The sequence below is a fragment of the Haliotis rubra genome, unplaced genomic scaffold, assembly GCF_003918875.1.
Source record: "Haliotis rubra isolate DU_JTF1 unplaced genomic scaffold, ASM391887v1 Scf310, whole genome shotgun sequence".
Taxonomy (NCBI): Eukaryota; Metazoa; Mollusca; class Gastropoda; order Lepetellida; family Haliotidae; genus Haliotis; species Haliotis rubra.
Genome location: NW_025766981.1, coordinates 543,234 through 559,989, shown reverse-complemented (window position 1 = coordinate 559,989; position 16,756 = coordinate 543,234). Strand labels below are relative to the sequence as shown.

Here is a 16,756-nt window from a genome sequence, read left to right as displayed (position 1 = left end):
CGGCGTAAAACCAAACACAGTCATTTAGACTTTTCTTTGCACGCTCATACTAAAATAGGTCTAGTGACCTTTCTTCCTGTACGTTTATTGACAAATTGTTTCCAAAGCAAAGCGAATCGATCTACCTCCTAAAGACTATTACTAAGTGATCTCAATTCTAAAATTTCATAAAAAGTTACACAATGACATGTATAAACATATATAATAATTATTCTTTTAATTTTTTCCCCATCATAAATATATTTAAAAGGCTGTTACTAAGTCATCTTAATTATATAATATCATAAAAAGTTACACAATAACATTTAAAAACATATATAATAATTATTCTTTTAATTTCTTTCCCATCATAAATAAATTTGAAGACCATTACTAAGTGTTTTCAATTGTAAATTTCATAAAATAAGTTACACAATGACAGAAAAAAAGATTTATAGTAACTATTCTTTAAAAAAAATTCACCAGTCTACTCTTGCTGTTTGGGGTTTGTGATAAGAAACACATAAGAACAGATGGCCTTAGTTACACAATCGAAAAAATGTAAACCCATGTAATGTTTGGTGATACATGTCCACGAAATTGACATGTTGTCTCAATTAAATGATAACATAAACACTCTAATAATACACCGTGAATATATATTCGATATCATAGATACATAGTTCATTTAACCATCGATTTAGACCCGTGGAGAACAAATGCAAGTTGTCAGAGGCAACTAACGAGATGAGGTGATCAAGCTCACTGATTTAGTTGACACGTCATCATATCTCAATTGCATAGATCGATGCTCATGACGTTGATCACTGGATTGTCTGGTCCAGATTCGATTATTTACAAAATACCATCGATTTATCTGAGGCAATGATCACAGAAGTAATTTATTTATACAAACGTAATCCTTTTTTGGCCATTGCCAATAGGCACTCTTGAGAGAAATATAATGTACAAGTACTATAAAAAAACAAACAAACAAATACAGCTGATACAACATATGTGTGACAATGCATGTTGGACAGAAAACACTATGGAGAAACACTAAGAGAGTGTATATACGAACTTGGAATATCGCGCTTTTCTGCAGCCGACTGATTTCAGTGAACTGTATGACGTCATAATGTTGACGTGCGGTTTCTTTCAAGGGTGGCCACTTCACGTAACCTTACGAAGTTGCTTTCGACCCAAGTATAGTATGAATGCATTAAAAACCGTGTCTGGGCTGATACAACACCGACCTTTGTTAAATGTCTAGATATGGGTTTTTAATTCATTTTTGTAGTTCGCTCAAAACATGGGACTCCACCCAAGACATTTTGTTACAAAACGTTTGCAATCAATATAGTCATGGTGAAATAAATACGAGATAAACTGTGTTTCTATTGCCGAACATGGCTACCTGCAGACTATACATATATATCAGCTTTTTGTTCAAAATTCACCACAGCGCCATAGTTTAAGCCTATGCGAAACCTAGCTCAACACTGAAAACACATTGGATCTATTCTTATCAAAATATTGTGCACTGTCGAGTGTGCGAACGTCGCGTGCACGAACTTCCTTCCCGAGTTCGATGGATGACGGAGTGCATCACGTGACACGTCTGCAGCAAATGACGACGCCTGTGGTGGTTGGCTGTTTATGTTGTTTCAAGTAGAATACTGTCCTTTGTTCAGAATTCTGAAAGCTCTGCAAGAAAACAGGAACATTTCACAAGTGTTCACTGATTTCCAATGAATAAGGTGGAATAGTGCTTTGTTTTTGTTTGTTTGATTGTTGTTTAAGTCCGCACACAGCAATATGCCTGCCATATGGCGGCGGCCTGTAAATAATCGAACCTGGACCAGACAGTCCAGTGATCAACAGCATGAACATATATCTGCGCAACTGGGACATGGTGATATGTCAGACCAAGTCAGTGAGTCAAGTCTTTCAAATATGAGTTGCTGAATACAACAATTCTAACCCAGATCTTCACAGGTATTTGATCAACATAGTCCCAGAAATAAATTCATTAATAATAGTAATACAAAAGGGGCCCAGATTATTTGTATCATAAATTGCAGCCTGGTACACTATTAGTTTCTTTTGAACGTTTAAATGTGTTTGTACTCGTATTAGATCTGGATGTCATTGTAAAATAAAACAACACTTACAGAAAGAGTAAGTTTAGTTTTACGCCGCTTTTAGCAATAATCCAGCAATACTTACAGAAAGAACCACAGAGCTAAGAAATGGGATGCTGCCATGGCAGCATACACCGCCCCTCCCCAGACAGCGACGGAGGCCTTGTAGATGTTGTTGAAGGTCACAGCACCTAACGCACTGCTGAGCGACTCCATCACGGCCAGACTAGCAAACACAGCACCTGTAGAGACAGATATGTGAATTTTTATTCACAAAGGAGTGAGTATAGTTTTAAGCCGCATGTAGCAACAATCCAGTAATATAACCAGACAGGGACACCAAACATTGGCTTGACCAATTAAACCCATGTGGGGAACCTAACCAAGGTCTTGGGCGCGAGGGGCGAACGCTTTAACCACAAGGCTACACTCCCCGCCATATCATGAAGTATAAACGTGTGACATATGTGTGACTACCAATATGGAACAGAATGGTGATATTCTGTTTATCGTCCATCTTCATTCCATCCTTCCATTTATTAACAGTAAAAAAGCAATGAGTTAAACAACAAACAGTAAAGAACAACTAACCAGCTACAGTGGCAGGGATAATTGTTGTTTGTGTGTGACGTCATAGTTATGATGACGTCATGTTGTTCCTTAAAGCATCGCGATGCAATTTCGTTTACGTGACATCTGCTAAGAGGCATAACTTGATCTAACCGAAGCGATATATACACCGGAAGCTAAATGTAACACGGGCATGGCAATATGAACTATTAATTCACATATATTGTTCAAAACTGACGTCGTATACTTGAGTTACATCCTGTCGAAACGACGTCATAGAAGACGTTAACATCCAACACGAATTGAAGTCTGCATTGTAGATGCAGTTATAACTATAACAGTGCCAAAATTTACCTTACTTGTCTTCAAGTTTTTATCTATTTTTGATTTGTTTTACAATCTTATAATTTTACATTCTCAGTCCAGTTAAGGCATATAGCTAACAGAACCTACACAACTATTCTCAAATCTATACCATTCAAGCTACCAGAACCGGACTAGCGACTCTGGGAGATTAGTAAGTGTTAGGCCACTGCTCTTTGTGTCTCAGACACACAGTGATTAACAGAGTAGGTGCATTGTCGAACTAGACACGGCTGGCCAACCCAAAACAATTAACAAAGGCCACCGACCCGAACGGTAACATTCCAGCAGCGATTATGTTTCCAATTAGCTAACTTTGCCCCAGCTTTGGCTACCCAGCTTTGTCAAACTTGCGTAATATGACCAGTGTGACATGCGCTCTTCGACTTGCTTTCAAATTCCAGGAGATTCGGGTATAAATGCAGGTGTAGCTCGCCACTGAGTTATTCCTGTTTTGCCTGAGATCCTCTCTGTTTGTATTTGAAGGTAAGTCACTTTTACTTGTTACTTTTTCATTTGGTTAAATTTGCTTAAAGTCCTTCTAACCGTGTTACCCTGCTTGAACAATGAAATCATCTGACTTATTCTAAAGTGCTGCTCGAATTTTCCGTTTAGTCGCTATATGTTAATTCCTTTGTAGTTTATATATATAATGAATTTATGAATAATCGCGAATCCCAGATAAGAAATCATTACTTTCACAGGTCACCATTAGTATATCAGACGCCTAAACTATTTCCGTTAAAATAAAACGTTCGCTTTAGTTATTGGAGTTGTGGATGCTTAAAGTCAATAAATGCCAAACGTGTATAACGTTTACAACATGTTCTAAGCATCTGTATTTTTATCTCGGTCGTGTCACTTGTCATATTGTTTGTTATTTCAATTGAATAGTTTTCTGCAACAATATTATAATTATTTCTCTTGACCAATAATTCGGAATTACCAGTTAACTGAATATGTGTCCTTTGCCTTCATGTGTTTAACCAATAAAGATTCCTGTTTTGCCTGAGATCCTCTCTGTTTGTATTTGAAGGCGTGGAGATCCCGGAGCTAATTCCCCGTAGCAATTCTAGGTCTAAAACAGTAGCGCAAGCAAACTGTTTCAACTGGTGGAGGAAAATCCTAGATGACCGGTGCCACGCCTACGAATTACAAACAGAAGCTTCGACGGCCTGAGCCAAGGTTACAGCTAACCAGTTCACTCAAGACGCAGGTTTCACCCCTCCCATCTTCCCACTCCCAGACCATTCCCACAGTTACGTCTTCAACGCCGTCAACAGCATCAACAACATCAAGAACAGCATCAACAGCATCAACCGCGGCTTCGTCATCAACAACACACACATCATCCTCTACAACATCATCAACGCCTTCATCAACACCTGCATCCCCATCCTTTACAATGGCGACTCCCCACATCAAACTGAGGCCCTTCAACGGACAGGAGGAAGCTACATCCTGGTGGCAAGATTTCACAAATTTTGTCAAGCTGTTTGGTTACAATGAGGAACGACAGTGCCTGCTGTTCCCATTCTATTTAGAGGGACAGCCAAGGTATGGCACCAAGATCTTCCCAACGATACCAAACAAAGTATGACCCATCTGGAGGAAGCCTTCACGTCAAGGTTTCACAGACCAAGAACCTTCGACGTGAATGTGTTACAAATGTCGCAGTCTACGGGAGAAACCAGTGCAGATTATTTGGCAAGATTACAGAAAGCTACACATAATTTAGCACTGCCAGTGTCTGTGACTGTGGCAGTAGCCGTCAATGGGCTTAGGCCTAGCATCCGCCAGTGGGTTATTAACAAAGAGCCTGCCACCCTGGAAGATGTCCGTCACCATGCTGAACTGGCTGAGAGATCCCAGACTAGTGTGAGTTCTCAGGACATCAACATGGCCATGAAGGTAGACCACCTATCAGAACTTGTGGCCACCCTAATCACAAAGACTGAGGCCCCACCAGTTCAGGCTGCTGCTACAGAAGCCACCAGACCGTCTTCAGAACAACAACAACAGCAACAGCAGCAGCAACAGTTCCAGCCACATCGTCCCCAACGCTACCAACCCAGACGGCAGCAGCATCATGGCGCCCAGATCCAGAGACAACCACCACCTCCTCAACAGTACCCGCTGCCTCAAGGTCGACCACATCCAAGGAATCAGGGCCCTCAAAGACAGACCAGCAGTCATCAGTGGCGCCCACAGTACCCAGTACCCCCGTTCCTGCAGCAAAGATGTATCGGATGTGGTATGTACTGTTCAGACAGATTATATTGCCCACATTTTAATACCCAGTGTACTTTTGCCATAAAGTAGGTCACCATTCTAGCGTGTGCATAAGGGCATATCATTCTCAGAATGAATACCCAAGGCAATAGGGACTCGCGCCTGATTCTCAGATGGCTGGGATCAGGCATGAGAAACCTATGGTCTCACTTGTGGCTCCCTTGGTTAAGAACACTGTTCTAGTTAAGGTGAAGCAAGTGAAGACAACAGCTCTAGTTGATACAGGTGCCTCTGTGTCCTGTGTCAGCATGAGCTACCTTCAAAAAGTAGGATACAATTTACGGCACTTACAAGACTCTGACCTTCATGAAATCATTGGTGTAGGTGGCGAAGTTCATAAGGTGCTAGGTTCCATTTCTCTTGATATCTGCATAGGTCATCTCCTCCTCTCCCAATCCTTCTATGTTTTTCAATCTCTACACCATTCTCTGATATTAGGCATGGACTTCCTTTCTGAATACAAAGCAGCTATCTCCCTAGCTGACAGGTGCCTGATTATCCAAGAAGGTCTGATCACTGTTCCCCTAGTTGAATCTAGTGCAGGCTATGCTAGAGCAAAGAAACCCATCACAATTCCACCCTCTTGTCAGGTAGACATTCCAGTCCAAATCTCTCGTCATAGGCTAGGCTCTACTCTTCTATTAGAACCTGTTCCTGAGCTTGCAAGAGTTAAACTGCAGGGCGGCAGATGTTTAGTGACTAAGTCCAAGAAGGGTGTTTATATGCGCTTCCTCAACCCTACCAAATCCCCTGTTCACTTAAATACTAAAAGAGTGCTAGCTGTAGCATGTGAAGTGCACCCATCCAGTGTCTCAGTATTGCCAGATTCACCTGAACCTGAACCCCAACCATCCCATGACACATGTCGTCCTCATTCTCAGGCCAGTACTGCAGCAGTTACACGAGGTCAGACTAATTCAGATTATACACCCCATGTCTTGACAACTCCACCCCAGTCCCCATCTCATCGCAAACACACTACTACTTCAGAACTATCCTTTGACCTTTCTGATTCAGACCTGTCTCCTGTCCAAAAACAAGAACTTCTTTCTTTCCTCAACTCTCAACACTCTGCTTTTGCACACAATTGGTCTGAACTTGGTCAAACACATCTTCACAAACATAGGATAGAGACAGGTGATGCTAGACCCGTTAGGCGCCCCTTTTATCGCCAAAGTGCTGAAGTTAGGAAAGAGTGCTCAAGACAAATTAAAGAAATGTTAGATGCCAAAATTATTCAACCTAGTTCATCAGAGTGGCACTCCCCAGTCGTTATGGTAAAGAAACGTGACAACACTTATCGTTTTGCCGTGGATTACAGACGCCTGAATGCTCTCACCAAGCCAATTTTCTTTCCTCTAATTAGGTTTGAAGATGTCATTGATGCAGTTGGAGAAAGTCATGCAAAAATTTTCAGTGTTTTGGATTGTGCTAGTGGGTTTTGGCAAATTCCTCTTCATCCAGAAACAAAACACAAATCTGCTTTCATTACTCCTGATGGTGTTTTTGAATGGAACCGTCTCCCATTTGGCCTTAAAAATGCTCCCATGGCATTTCAAAGTACTATTTCAGAAGCGCTAAAAGACATGAACTGGAAATACATTCTTATTTATGTGGATGACATCATTGTCTACTCCAAAACATTTTCAGAACATTTGAATCATCTAAAATGTGTTTTTCAAAAGATAAAGCAAGCTGGCTTGACTTTGAAACCAAGCAAATGTAAATTTGCAGCAAAACAAGTCCAATATCTAGGGCACATTTTCACCAAAAATGGTATTGAAGTTGATCAATCTAAAATAGAAGCAGTCACACAAATTCCCCCACCCAAAAACGTTCATGATGTTCGTCATTTTCTCGGTCTGTGCAGTTACTATAGGAAATTTGTTCCCAATTTCTCGGGTATAGCAGCACCTCTCTATGACACTCTCAAGAAGGATGTCAAATTTTCTTGGACAGACAAATGTCAACAGGCTTTCTCTCTCCTTAAAGCAAAAACTGACAACATCTCCTATCCTTGTCTATCCTGATCCTACAAAACCCTTCATTCTCACGACAGATGCTTCCACCACATCTCTTGGATATATTTTAGGGCAACTTGGTCCAGATGGTAAGGAACATGTCATCTGTTATGGGGGACGATCACTTCATTCGTCAGAAAAGAATTGGGGGGTGACACAGCTAGAATGTTTGGCAGTCGTAGAGGGCATAAAAACGTTTAGAGTCTATTTGGCTGGAAACAAATTCAAAATTTACACTGATCACAAGGCACTTACTTGGCTCAAAAACATTAAGGAAGAAACAGGTCGCCTTGGTCGATGGTCAATCATGTTACAAGACTATGATTTTGATATAGTCCACAGGCCAGGCAAATCAAACACAAATGCAGATGCTTTGTCTCGCACGAAATACCCTGAGCCTAAGATTGCACCTGTCACAGATGACATTCCGTCTCCTCCATTGCCCTCCAAGAGAAAGTATGCCCATGTTGTCTCATGCAAATCCAACACCACAGACAAAGCAGTTTTAGTCGTATCTGCATCTCCCTTTGCACCCTCTTCAACCCCTGATGCATCCCCAACCTCACCCCTTCCTTCCACATCAACCTCTGTCCCTCTTACTGACCCACCATCAACCTCCCTATCATCTCTTCACCAGGATCCAGACACTCCTGAGCCACTAGCGGTTGATTTGTATTATGCTAACAAACCACCCTCATCTGGTCCATCTCTCATCGTTGCAGCGATTGACACAGACGATGATCAGTTGGTGACACAGCAATACAATTCCCCTGACCTTAGACCCATTATTGACTACATCTCCAAAGGTGAAATCCCTGCAACTTACAAAGATGTTCAAGTCAAAGGTCTTGTAGGTCGCTCACAGGAATATGTTGTTAGAGATGGTATTCTCTATCATGTTTATCAAGCTAAACATAGAGGTGCCAAGGCCCATAGACCTCCTCAAATTACACAGCTTGTTGTCCCACTTATCAAGCGCAAAGATCTCCTATTTGCCTATCATGACTCAAAAGTAGGAGGTTGTCATCTGGGTAGGGATTCTACTTTTCAAGCACTCCTGTCTAAGTACCACTGGCCTGGCATGTATCAGGACATAGACAACTACATTAGGTCGTGTGAGACATGTCAGAAAATTAAACCCATGACTCATGGCAGACATGCTCCTATGGTCCCAATGCCCATCGAGGATACCTTTTCACGCATTCATATAGATATCCTTGGTCCCCTCCCTGAAACCAAAGATGGTTTTAAATATGTCCTGCTGGTAGTGGATTCCTTTTCCCGCTGGACAGAGGGCTTTGCTATGAAAACTCAAGATGCCACTGAGGTAGCCAACATTCTTTTCAATCAGGTCATCACTCGCTTTGGTGCTCCCAAAACTCTCCTGTCGGATAGAGGTCGGCAGTTCACTTCTAAACTTGTCAATGCCCTTTGTGAATTGTTGGACATTAAGCATCATCTGACATCGTCATATCATCCTGAAACCAATGGCATGTGTGAAAGACGCAATAGGACCATTGAACAGGCACTCAGAGCCTACTGTGACTCTGACCAATCCAACTGGGCAGACCTAATTCCCTGCATAATGATGTCAATGCGCAGCGCACCATGTGCCTCCACTGGCTACACTCCCTTCTATCTGCTCTTTGGCAGAGAGATGCATCTCCCTATTGATGTTGCCCTTCTTCCAAAGCCATCTCTAGGCAAAACTGCAGAGCGTCATCTTAAGACCCTTCTGGACAATCTCAGAGTAGCCAAGACCATTGCCAAAGACAATATTAAATTGTCCCAAGACATCAACAAAGAGCGCACTGACCTCAAAGCTAGAGAGCCCCAATTCTCTATAGGTGATTTGGTCCTGATGAAGAATTCCCATGTACTTCCCGGTAGGTCCCCAAAGCTGTCAGTTAAATGGTTAGGGCCTTACTCAATTCTCGAGTTAGGTCCAAATCACACCTTCAAACTGCAACATGTCCAAACAAACAAAACACACAAGGCCCTTATCCACGCCAATCGAATCAAGCCTCACATTGCTCGCCAAGCCAATGACAGACTTCCAGATTACATTCCTGCCCCTGGAAGTCAGTCTCCTAATCCCAGCACTTCTGCTGAAGACAACACACGCCCTGACACACACCAGACCCCGCACTCCAGCACTTCTGCTGACAATCACACTCAATGCAACACACAGATGGTACCTCCAGAGCCACACATCTCTGATTCAGGCTCTTCACCATCTACTTCTCAGCAACAGGAAGACACATCACAAGACGATGAAACATTTCCTGTTGAACAAATACTTAGATGTAAACGGGCAAAGGGTACCAAAATGTACCAAATCAAATGGTTAGGCTATTCACAAACTACTTGGGAGCCTGCTTCCAATCTTGATCCATCCCTGATCAAGCATTTCCATAGGTCTCGGACAATGTCTGGTAGGCGGCGCAAACTTGGGCACAAGTTTTTTCAGTAGATCATTTGCATAGGTGTTGTTTGGCTACCACAGTGATCTTTATGACGTGAGTCAATTTGCCATTGTTATGAGTGACCAACCCCTTTTGCAGTTACCCAGTTTCTGTGTCCTATAGTGCTAGGTTGTTTTGATGTTTGTGGCCACAACATTCTTCTCAGCCAGGTCAACTCTAATGGCTTCCTTTCTCATTTCATCAAAGGTCCGTCCTGGAGCTTGATAATCCTGTGGCTTATGGCTCTGTTCGCTCATCCTACCCTTGGCACCAGTCCAGTACAAAGACTCAACTATGGCATAGTTTTTCAGCCTACCACCCAAGCCCATTTCTCAACAGAATATTGGACACACACTTATGAAGTTAAGATGCCCCATATTCCAAGCATTCCTACCATGAGCGGATGTCATCAAGGCAATGGCACATGCGCTCTCCTACATCAAATACAAATGCATCTTAACGTTATTAAAACTAAATGTGTCGCCAAACTGAATGAAACAAGACAGCAAATACTTAAATTAATTCCAGAATCCAAAATCCCATCATCCAGTCGTTCAAAACGAGCCGTCCTTAGTTTTGTAGGTTCACTTTCAAAACTTTATTTGGTACAGCCACAACTGACGACGTCAACCTGCTGGCCAAGCATATAAATGCGCTTACCAAACATGACATCAACCTTTCAAATGTATTACAGCAGCACTCAGTCCATCTCTCCTCTTTCATGAAATTAGTAGACACTCGCTTTAAAATGCCCTAAAAGGCGTTAAGGCAAATCATGATGCCGTCACGTTCACAGCCACTGCAATACAGAATAATGCTAAAAATATCCAATCCACCTTTGCATCCCTGACTTCCCTTCTAATTGACCAAATACAAAAGTCAAATACTGTGGAGCATCAGCTTGAGGAACTGAAATTAGGAATTTTAGACTTGGCTAAGAATAAGTTGTCTCCCCTGCTCATTGCCCCTCATATTTTGGAACAAACGATCCATCATCTGGCATTAATTTTATCCAATAAATACCCAAATTTCCATTTGCTCCAAACAAGTCCAACCTTTTACTATTCTCATGCTAAATTTATCTTCGCTCGCACGAAGTCACATATCTATGTTTCTGTTAAATTTCCCTTATCTTCTTTGACTACACCTTTTCAAATATATAAAGTTATCTCTGTCCCAGTGCCTGTGAACAATACTTCCTCCCACTCCACCCAACTGTTGGACGCTCCATCTTATTTTGCCCTTTCATCTGATTCTCGGCATCACATTAGCCTTGATCCTTCTAGTCTAGCCTCCTGCACAGGTGATGATTTTGTTATCCACTGTCCCTTCAGAATAGCGCTTCAGTCTTCACCTAAACCATCATGTGTCCTTGCACTTTTCCAAAACAGTAAAAGTCTCATCAAGTCACTTTGTGATTTCCGCTATGTTACGAAAGCTCAACCACCTCAACTTATCTCAGTTGATTCCTCTAATGTCTTAGTTTATAGAATTCCATTTCTTACACTTACCTGTCCCACCATGCATCGTGTGATTTCTGGCTGTAATTTTTGTCTTATTAAGACTCCTTGCTACTGTTCTCTCTCTACTGAAGATCTCTTTTATCCTGCACCCTTCGGTTCCTGTCGTACATCTCACACTCAAATCACACATCTACATCCTGTCAATCTTGCTCTTCTTCAACACTTCTTTGATGACTCTACCCTCTCTAGCATTGCTGGTGATACCACCTTTCGAAAAATGGTTAATTTCTCAATTCCTAAATTTAACATTTTTTCGCATGAAATTTCTAGTGTTTTGGCCAATGATCAAAAATCGCATCTAAGTCTGAAGCGTGTGGCAGAAAGCGCTAAGAAAACTGAAACAATATTTCAGTCTATTGCGGAGCCTCTGCTTGATGGGCAAATCACCTTACCAAGTTCCTGGCCAGATACTAATGCCATAATTGCCATAACAGCTTCAGGTACTTCAATTCTTTCGATTATCTTGTGTATTTGGATGTTTTACAAAATTCGTGCACTCTCTGCAGCAATGTTATTGGTCACTCGGGTTTCTCCAGTAACAACGGTACAACCCCCATCGTTGAATTATAATCCCCAAACTACTGCCAGTCCCAGCTTCGTTGTTTCTGATCTTGCAGACTACCATGTCTCAATTCTTCTGGGAGTCATCACCCTTGCTGTCACCTCTATTCTTCTCCTCCTAATCTATCAACGCAATACTCGCAATACTCACAATGGTCTTGTTCTGGAACTCACACTAAAAGAACACTGTTTCATAACCATAATAACTGTACACTGTTACAGTGCTCTTACTGTGCTCATGGTTTAATGACCTTTCAACAAAGATATTATGCAAGGAAACATAACAATATCGATTATTGCCGTGTATGAAACGTTCCTGGTATATAAATTTGTTTTAGTATCAAAAGTATACAACGCGTGATATTGCCGTAATGTTTTGTCACACGCCCATACGGAAATGTAACCATCAGTGTGTGCGCTTGGTGGATGTACGGGGTTATATAAAGAGAAATTAAAGTTTAAAACAGACATGCTGTTGAGGCAGATAAACAGACGGATACCAACCATGTCTTTGGGGTGGAACTAGTTTGGACATAATGCCTCTAGCCATAGGTGACACCAGGAACCCAATGAGACCCACACCAGGAACTGAAACAAAACAGGTCATTTGGGACTTAGTATGTGCATGAATCAATGTTCAGGCTTATCTCACACAGCAAAATATACACTTATTCACATCTGTGGCAAATGACACCACGTGACATATGTTTGAGCATGATCGTGACTAGGTGTAGTGGATGCTGTAACACTGGATGAATGAGTGAGTATGGTTTTACGCCGTTTTTAGCAATATTCCCGCAATATCATGGCGGGGGACACCAGACATGGTCTTTACACATTGTACCCATGTGGGAGAATCGAACACGGACTTTCAGTGTGACGAACGGACACTTTTACCATGAGGCTACCCCACCGCCCCAACACTGGATGAAATGGATGTGTTTGAGTGACACAATCTATTACATAATGAAAACACATTTGGCTAAACAACCTCGTCATTCGTGATAAACTTTGAATTTTGCCTTTTTTTCCAGAATCAGTCACAGAAAGGTAACTTACATGCCAGATACAACATCCAGCCTGATGTTGCTAAACCGAACAGGACGTCTCCGATGATGACAAACACTGATCCCAACACTCCCAAAACTTCATCGGAGATGTACTTCTGTAGCCCTTTGACCACGCCTGTTCCTACAGTACGCCTTACCACAGTGCTCACTGTATCGTATATGCCGTTCTGGAAGGGGCTCCAACAGAATGGCTGGTTCATCTCGAACAGGAGGTCCACGTTGATCTCCGACGACGTGCTGATGACCGAAAAGAAGAACGCTCCCAAGCCGACCCACAACAAGACGCGCTGACGTAGATCTCCTTCCTTCACGAACAGGCGATACACGTTGAAGATGTACGAACACCTGCTCTGACTGGTGTTATTATTCACCACGGTGTCTGTTAAACATACTGCCACGATACATATCCCTAAGACCGTCACGCAACAGGCCAAGACAGAAGGGTAGAAGAATCCTGAACGTAAGATGAAATACCCAGCTGCAGTTGATGCTGCTGCCTCAGCTAAAGCATTTATGCACTCCAAGAATAGCATTCCAAAGGATCGAGCCTGTTGTGGAGGGGTGTTGTCAGCGATGTAGGCATACGCCAACAGCATCAGACCCCACGGCCCTCCGAACATCCCGTCTACACTTGACACAATGTAAAAGTAGTCTATGCTGAGATGGAACCAGATTATCACAGATGCAATGGCATTTCTCAAAAGTTGGCCTATAATGCATGTTATGAAAAGAAACTTTCTCCCGATGATATCTGAATAAGCTCCGAGTCCTATATTAACAACACTGGCGATGATCCCCCCAACAAGAGAGAAATGCCACAAAACAGTTGATGTTCGTTCCTGGACAGTCTCCACCATAACATACCCAGGGTCGGAGGTGTTCTGGAAACACGGAGCCAGAACGCTGTAGTTCTTTATACGACTGTCGTTCCCGAACACGTCATCAGCAACTCTGTGGTACACGTACTGACCCAGCACAGGTTCATATATCTTCGTAGAACATGTTAGAACACCCACGATGATGTTGACTACGATGAGGTTCCTCACATTGGTTGTGGTTCCTGTCGGGGTGGACAGCACATCGATCAGTGGTTCGTCATCCATGATCCTGACTTAGAAGGGCTGTGGTAGGCGTTAACACTTCAGATGGCGTATGGAGAGGCTAAACGGTCGGTGTTGGTTATGACGAACTTCTATACATGTCACCTGATTACTTCCAGTGTACGGAACAGCCTAGACTTGAACAAGTCTCTAATAATTAATAGTTCAAATGATGATTTCTTAAAAATATAACATCCCTGTAACAGACTGGCGTCCTTAGATATTGTCCACTAATCTAGACTTGCCTCTTTCAAGGATAGAATTGCTCTTCGTCCAGGGGCTTAGCCTTCAATACAGCCTTGGTGCAAGCTAGGAGCAGCCAGGGAGTGAAATTGTTCCAACGAAGGCCAGGGTGATATTGGCAACATGGGTACACTGTGAGAAACCCAGTGCTGATACTCTCCGACGTATCATTGCTTGAATATAGCTGAAAGCGACGTAAGATTATACTTGCAGGGTGAAATACATTGATCCTCATTGACTTTAAACGCTTTTTTGTTTATAGACCAAATGGTTGTGCTGACAAAAAACGTAAACAGCACAAACAACTCTCAGACCATGTGATTTCACACAAAGACGTTGATCTCAACAAGGTTAATTCCATACATTTTTCTTTTCTATCAGAGTATTATTTCACTCAGTTGCTCTTCGTGATTCGTACTGTCCGGCATTGGGCACATACATATTTCACGGATGTACATTGACACAAGATACAAAACCAGGAATATGAACGTCCAGGAAATATCGCCTTCCCTGTGAATCACATGGCTCTTCGTTAAGAACTGCTACTGAGTGACCTGTATATTAACCATGCACTCTAAATGACCCCATCGTATAACGCCCCCTTTTGACCCAGCAAGGCGGAAGAAGAGAGAGAGAGAATTGTTTGTACGAGCTGACCTAGATATCGCACAGGATAGACGTCAGTTATATAACTGCTGGTGTCAGAGTAGCTTGTATGTGCTTCATTCTGTTCTTCATTCTGTCGCGTGTAACGGAATACGAAGACAAACAACGTTTACTAGCCTCTGAAATGAACATATTTTACAGGGAAAAGGTTCATAGTGAAAACGATAATGAAATATAATGAAAAGGAGCCCTGAGACCTGAAGCTTTGGAAATCTGGATTTGCAACATTTTCTAGACTTGCGTGGGCTTTCTTGGATATATTTGCTTCAGGGTCTGTATGACAGACTACGGACTACGTAATGTTCAGAGGACTGACCAGTGCCGTTGGAATCTAGGGTAAAGCTGAACCCTTTGTTCTAGCCATAGGTACTCATATATTCGGATATAGTACTGGGACATGCTTAGCTAACATCTAGTCTCTGAAATGAACATATTTCACAGAAAGAAACTGTTCACAGGCAATAATCATAAACTTTCTTCATTCTCAGAAACTGTGGAAATCTAGGCTTGCCACATATTCTAGACTTGCATGGGCTTTCTTGGATATATTTGTTTCAGTACGACAGACTAGGACATGCTTTCTGCCTTGCTCCCAGCGCAGGCAACCATACTAAATACTGTAGTTTGTCTCAGTACCTGAATCGGATTATTTCCCCTTCCACCCAGCCCTCCCTGCAATGCTAAAGCTCTAAATGAAGCAAGTCTAGATTATCCAGGTTCTGAATCTCCTATCTCGCTGGCGCACCTTTTCAATTTAAAGGGAATTTGTTTCTACCAAAATTATATATATTCAGAGACTAAGCGTTAGTCTATATTGCAAAACGCTCAATCTAACCATTCACACTCAAAGCAGATAGCATGATAATGTAGGGATCGTGCACTCAGTGGTTTGTTGTCCAAAACCTGTCATATTAAATGTCAAGTGTTAATTGCCGCTGTAAACTGTACATATAGAACTTTATCAGTATACAGATGTAGTCCACAAATGGGACCGTCCATTAGGCGAAAGTACCTACCCGAGCCAGTATTTAAATAACCTGTAACACTAGCAATACCTTAGTATTCGTAAGATTACTTGTACACAACATAACTATAATTCCTAATGAATTATTTCCCATTTCATATTTAAATGCGAGTATGGTAATATCTCATGTTAGTACAACCTGTTAGGTAAAAGCCGCCTCCGTGGTGTACTGGTTAGAGCGTCCGCCCGGAGAGCGGAAGGTCGCGGGTTCGATCCCCTGCCCCGTCATACCAAAAGGTGGGGGTAGCCTAATGGTTAAAACGTCCTCTCGTCACGCCAAAGACCCGGGTTCGATTCCCTAGATGGACAAATTGTGTGAAGCCCATTTCTGGTGTCCCCCGCCTTGATATTGCTGGAATATTGCTAAAAGCGGCGTCAAACCAAACTCACTCGCTCAATCCCCAGACCAATTGGAAGCATTATTCTGTGCGAGATACACATTCTTCATACAATATATAATACTGTTAGATATATAATGCATATCCATTCAATGATCGCCTGCTGTTACACATATTCTGGTCCTTTGTTATCTAAAATGTGAACATTTATTGGGATGTATCAGAGATAATTACCCGAATAACTCAGCTGCATTAACCTGAAACGTCTAATCACAAACTTACATTTAAAATTATTTTTTGAATAGAAAAATGAAGTTAATCATAAACGTCATTCCACTCAACAATATATTGCAGCTGCAAACCAGGAAATTGACTGAGCCATGTTATATACAACTAT

At 42.0% G+C, this 16,756-nt stretch overlaps 1 protein-coding gene across 1 annotated transcript; it reads right to left on the bottom strand.

Annotated features, from left to right (window-relative positions):
* Positions 1–842: 842 nt before the first annotated feature.
* LOC124283178 (solute carrier family 46 member 3-like) lies at positions 843–14,943 on the bottom strand. Its single transcript, XM_046719206.1, has 4 exons — positions 12,978–14,943; positions 12,423–12,506; positions 2,209–2,365; positions 843–1,686 (listed from the first exon to the last, which is right to left on the bottom strand). Exons 1-4 carry the CDS (start codon positions 14,089–14,091, stop codon positions 1,647–1,649), a joined length of 1,395 nt encoding a protein of 464 aa, XP_046575162.1. The 5' UTR covers positions 14,092–14,943; the 3' UTR covers positions 843–1,646.
* Between the last annotated feature and the right edge of the window lie 1,813 nt (positions 14,944–16,756).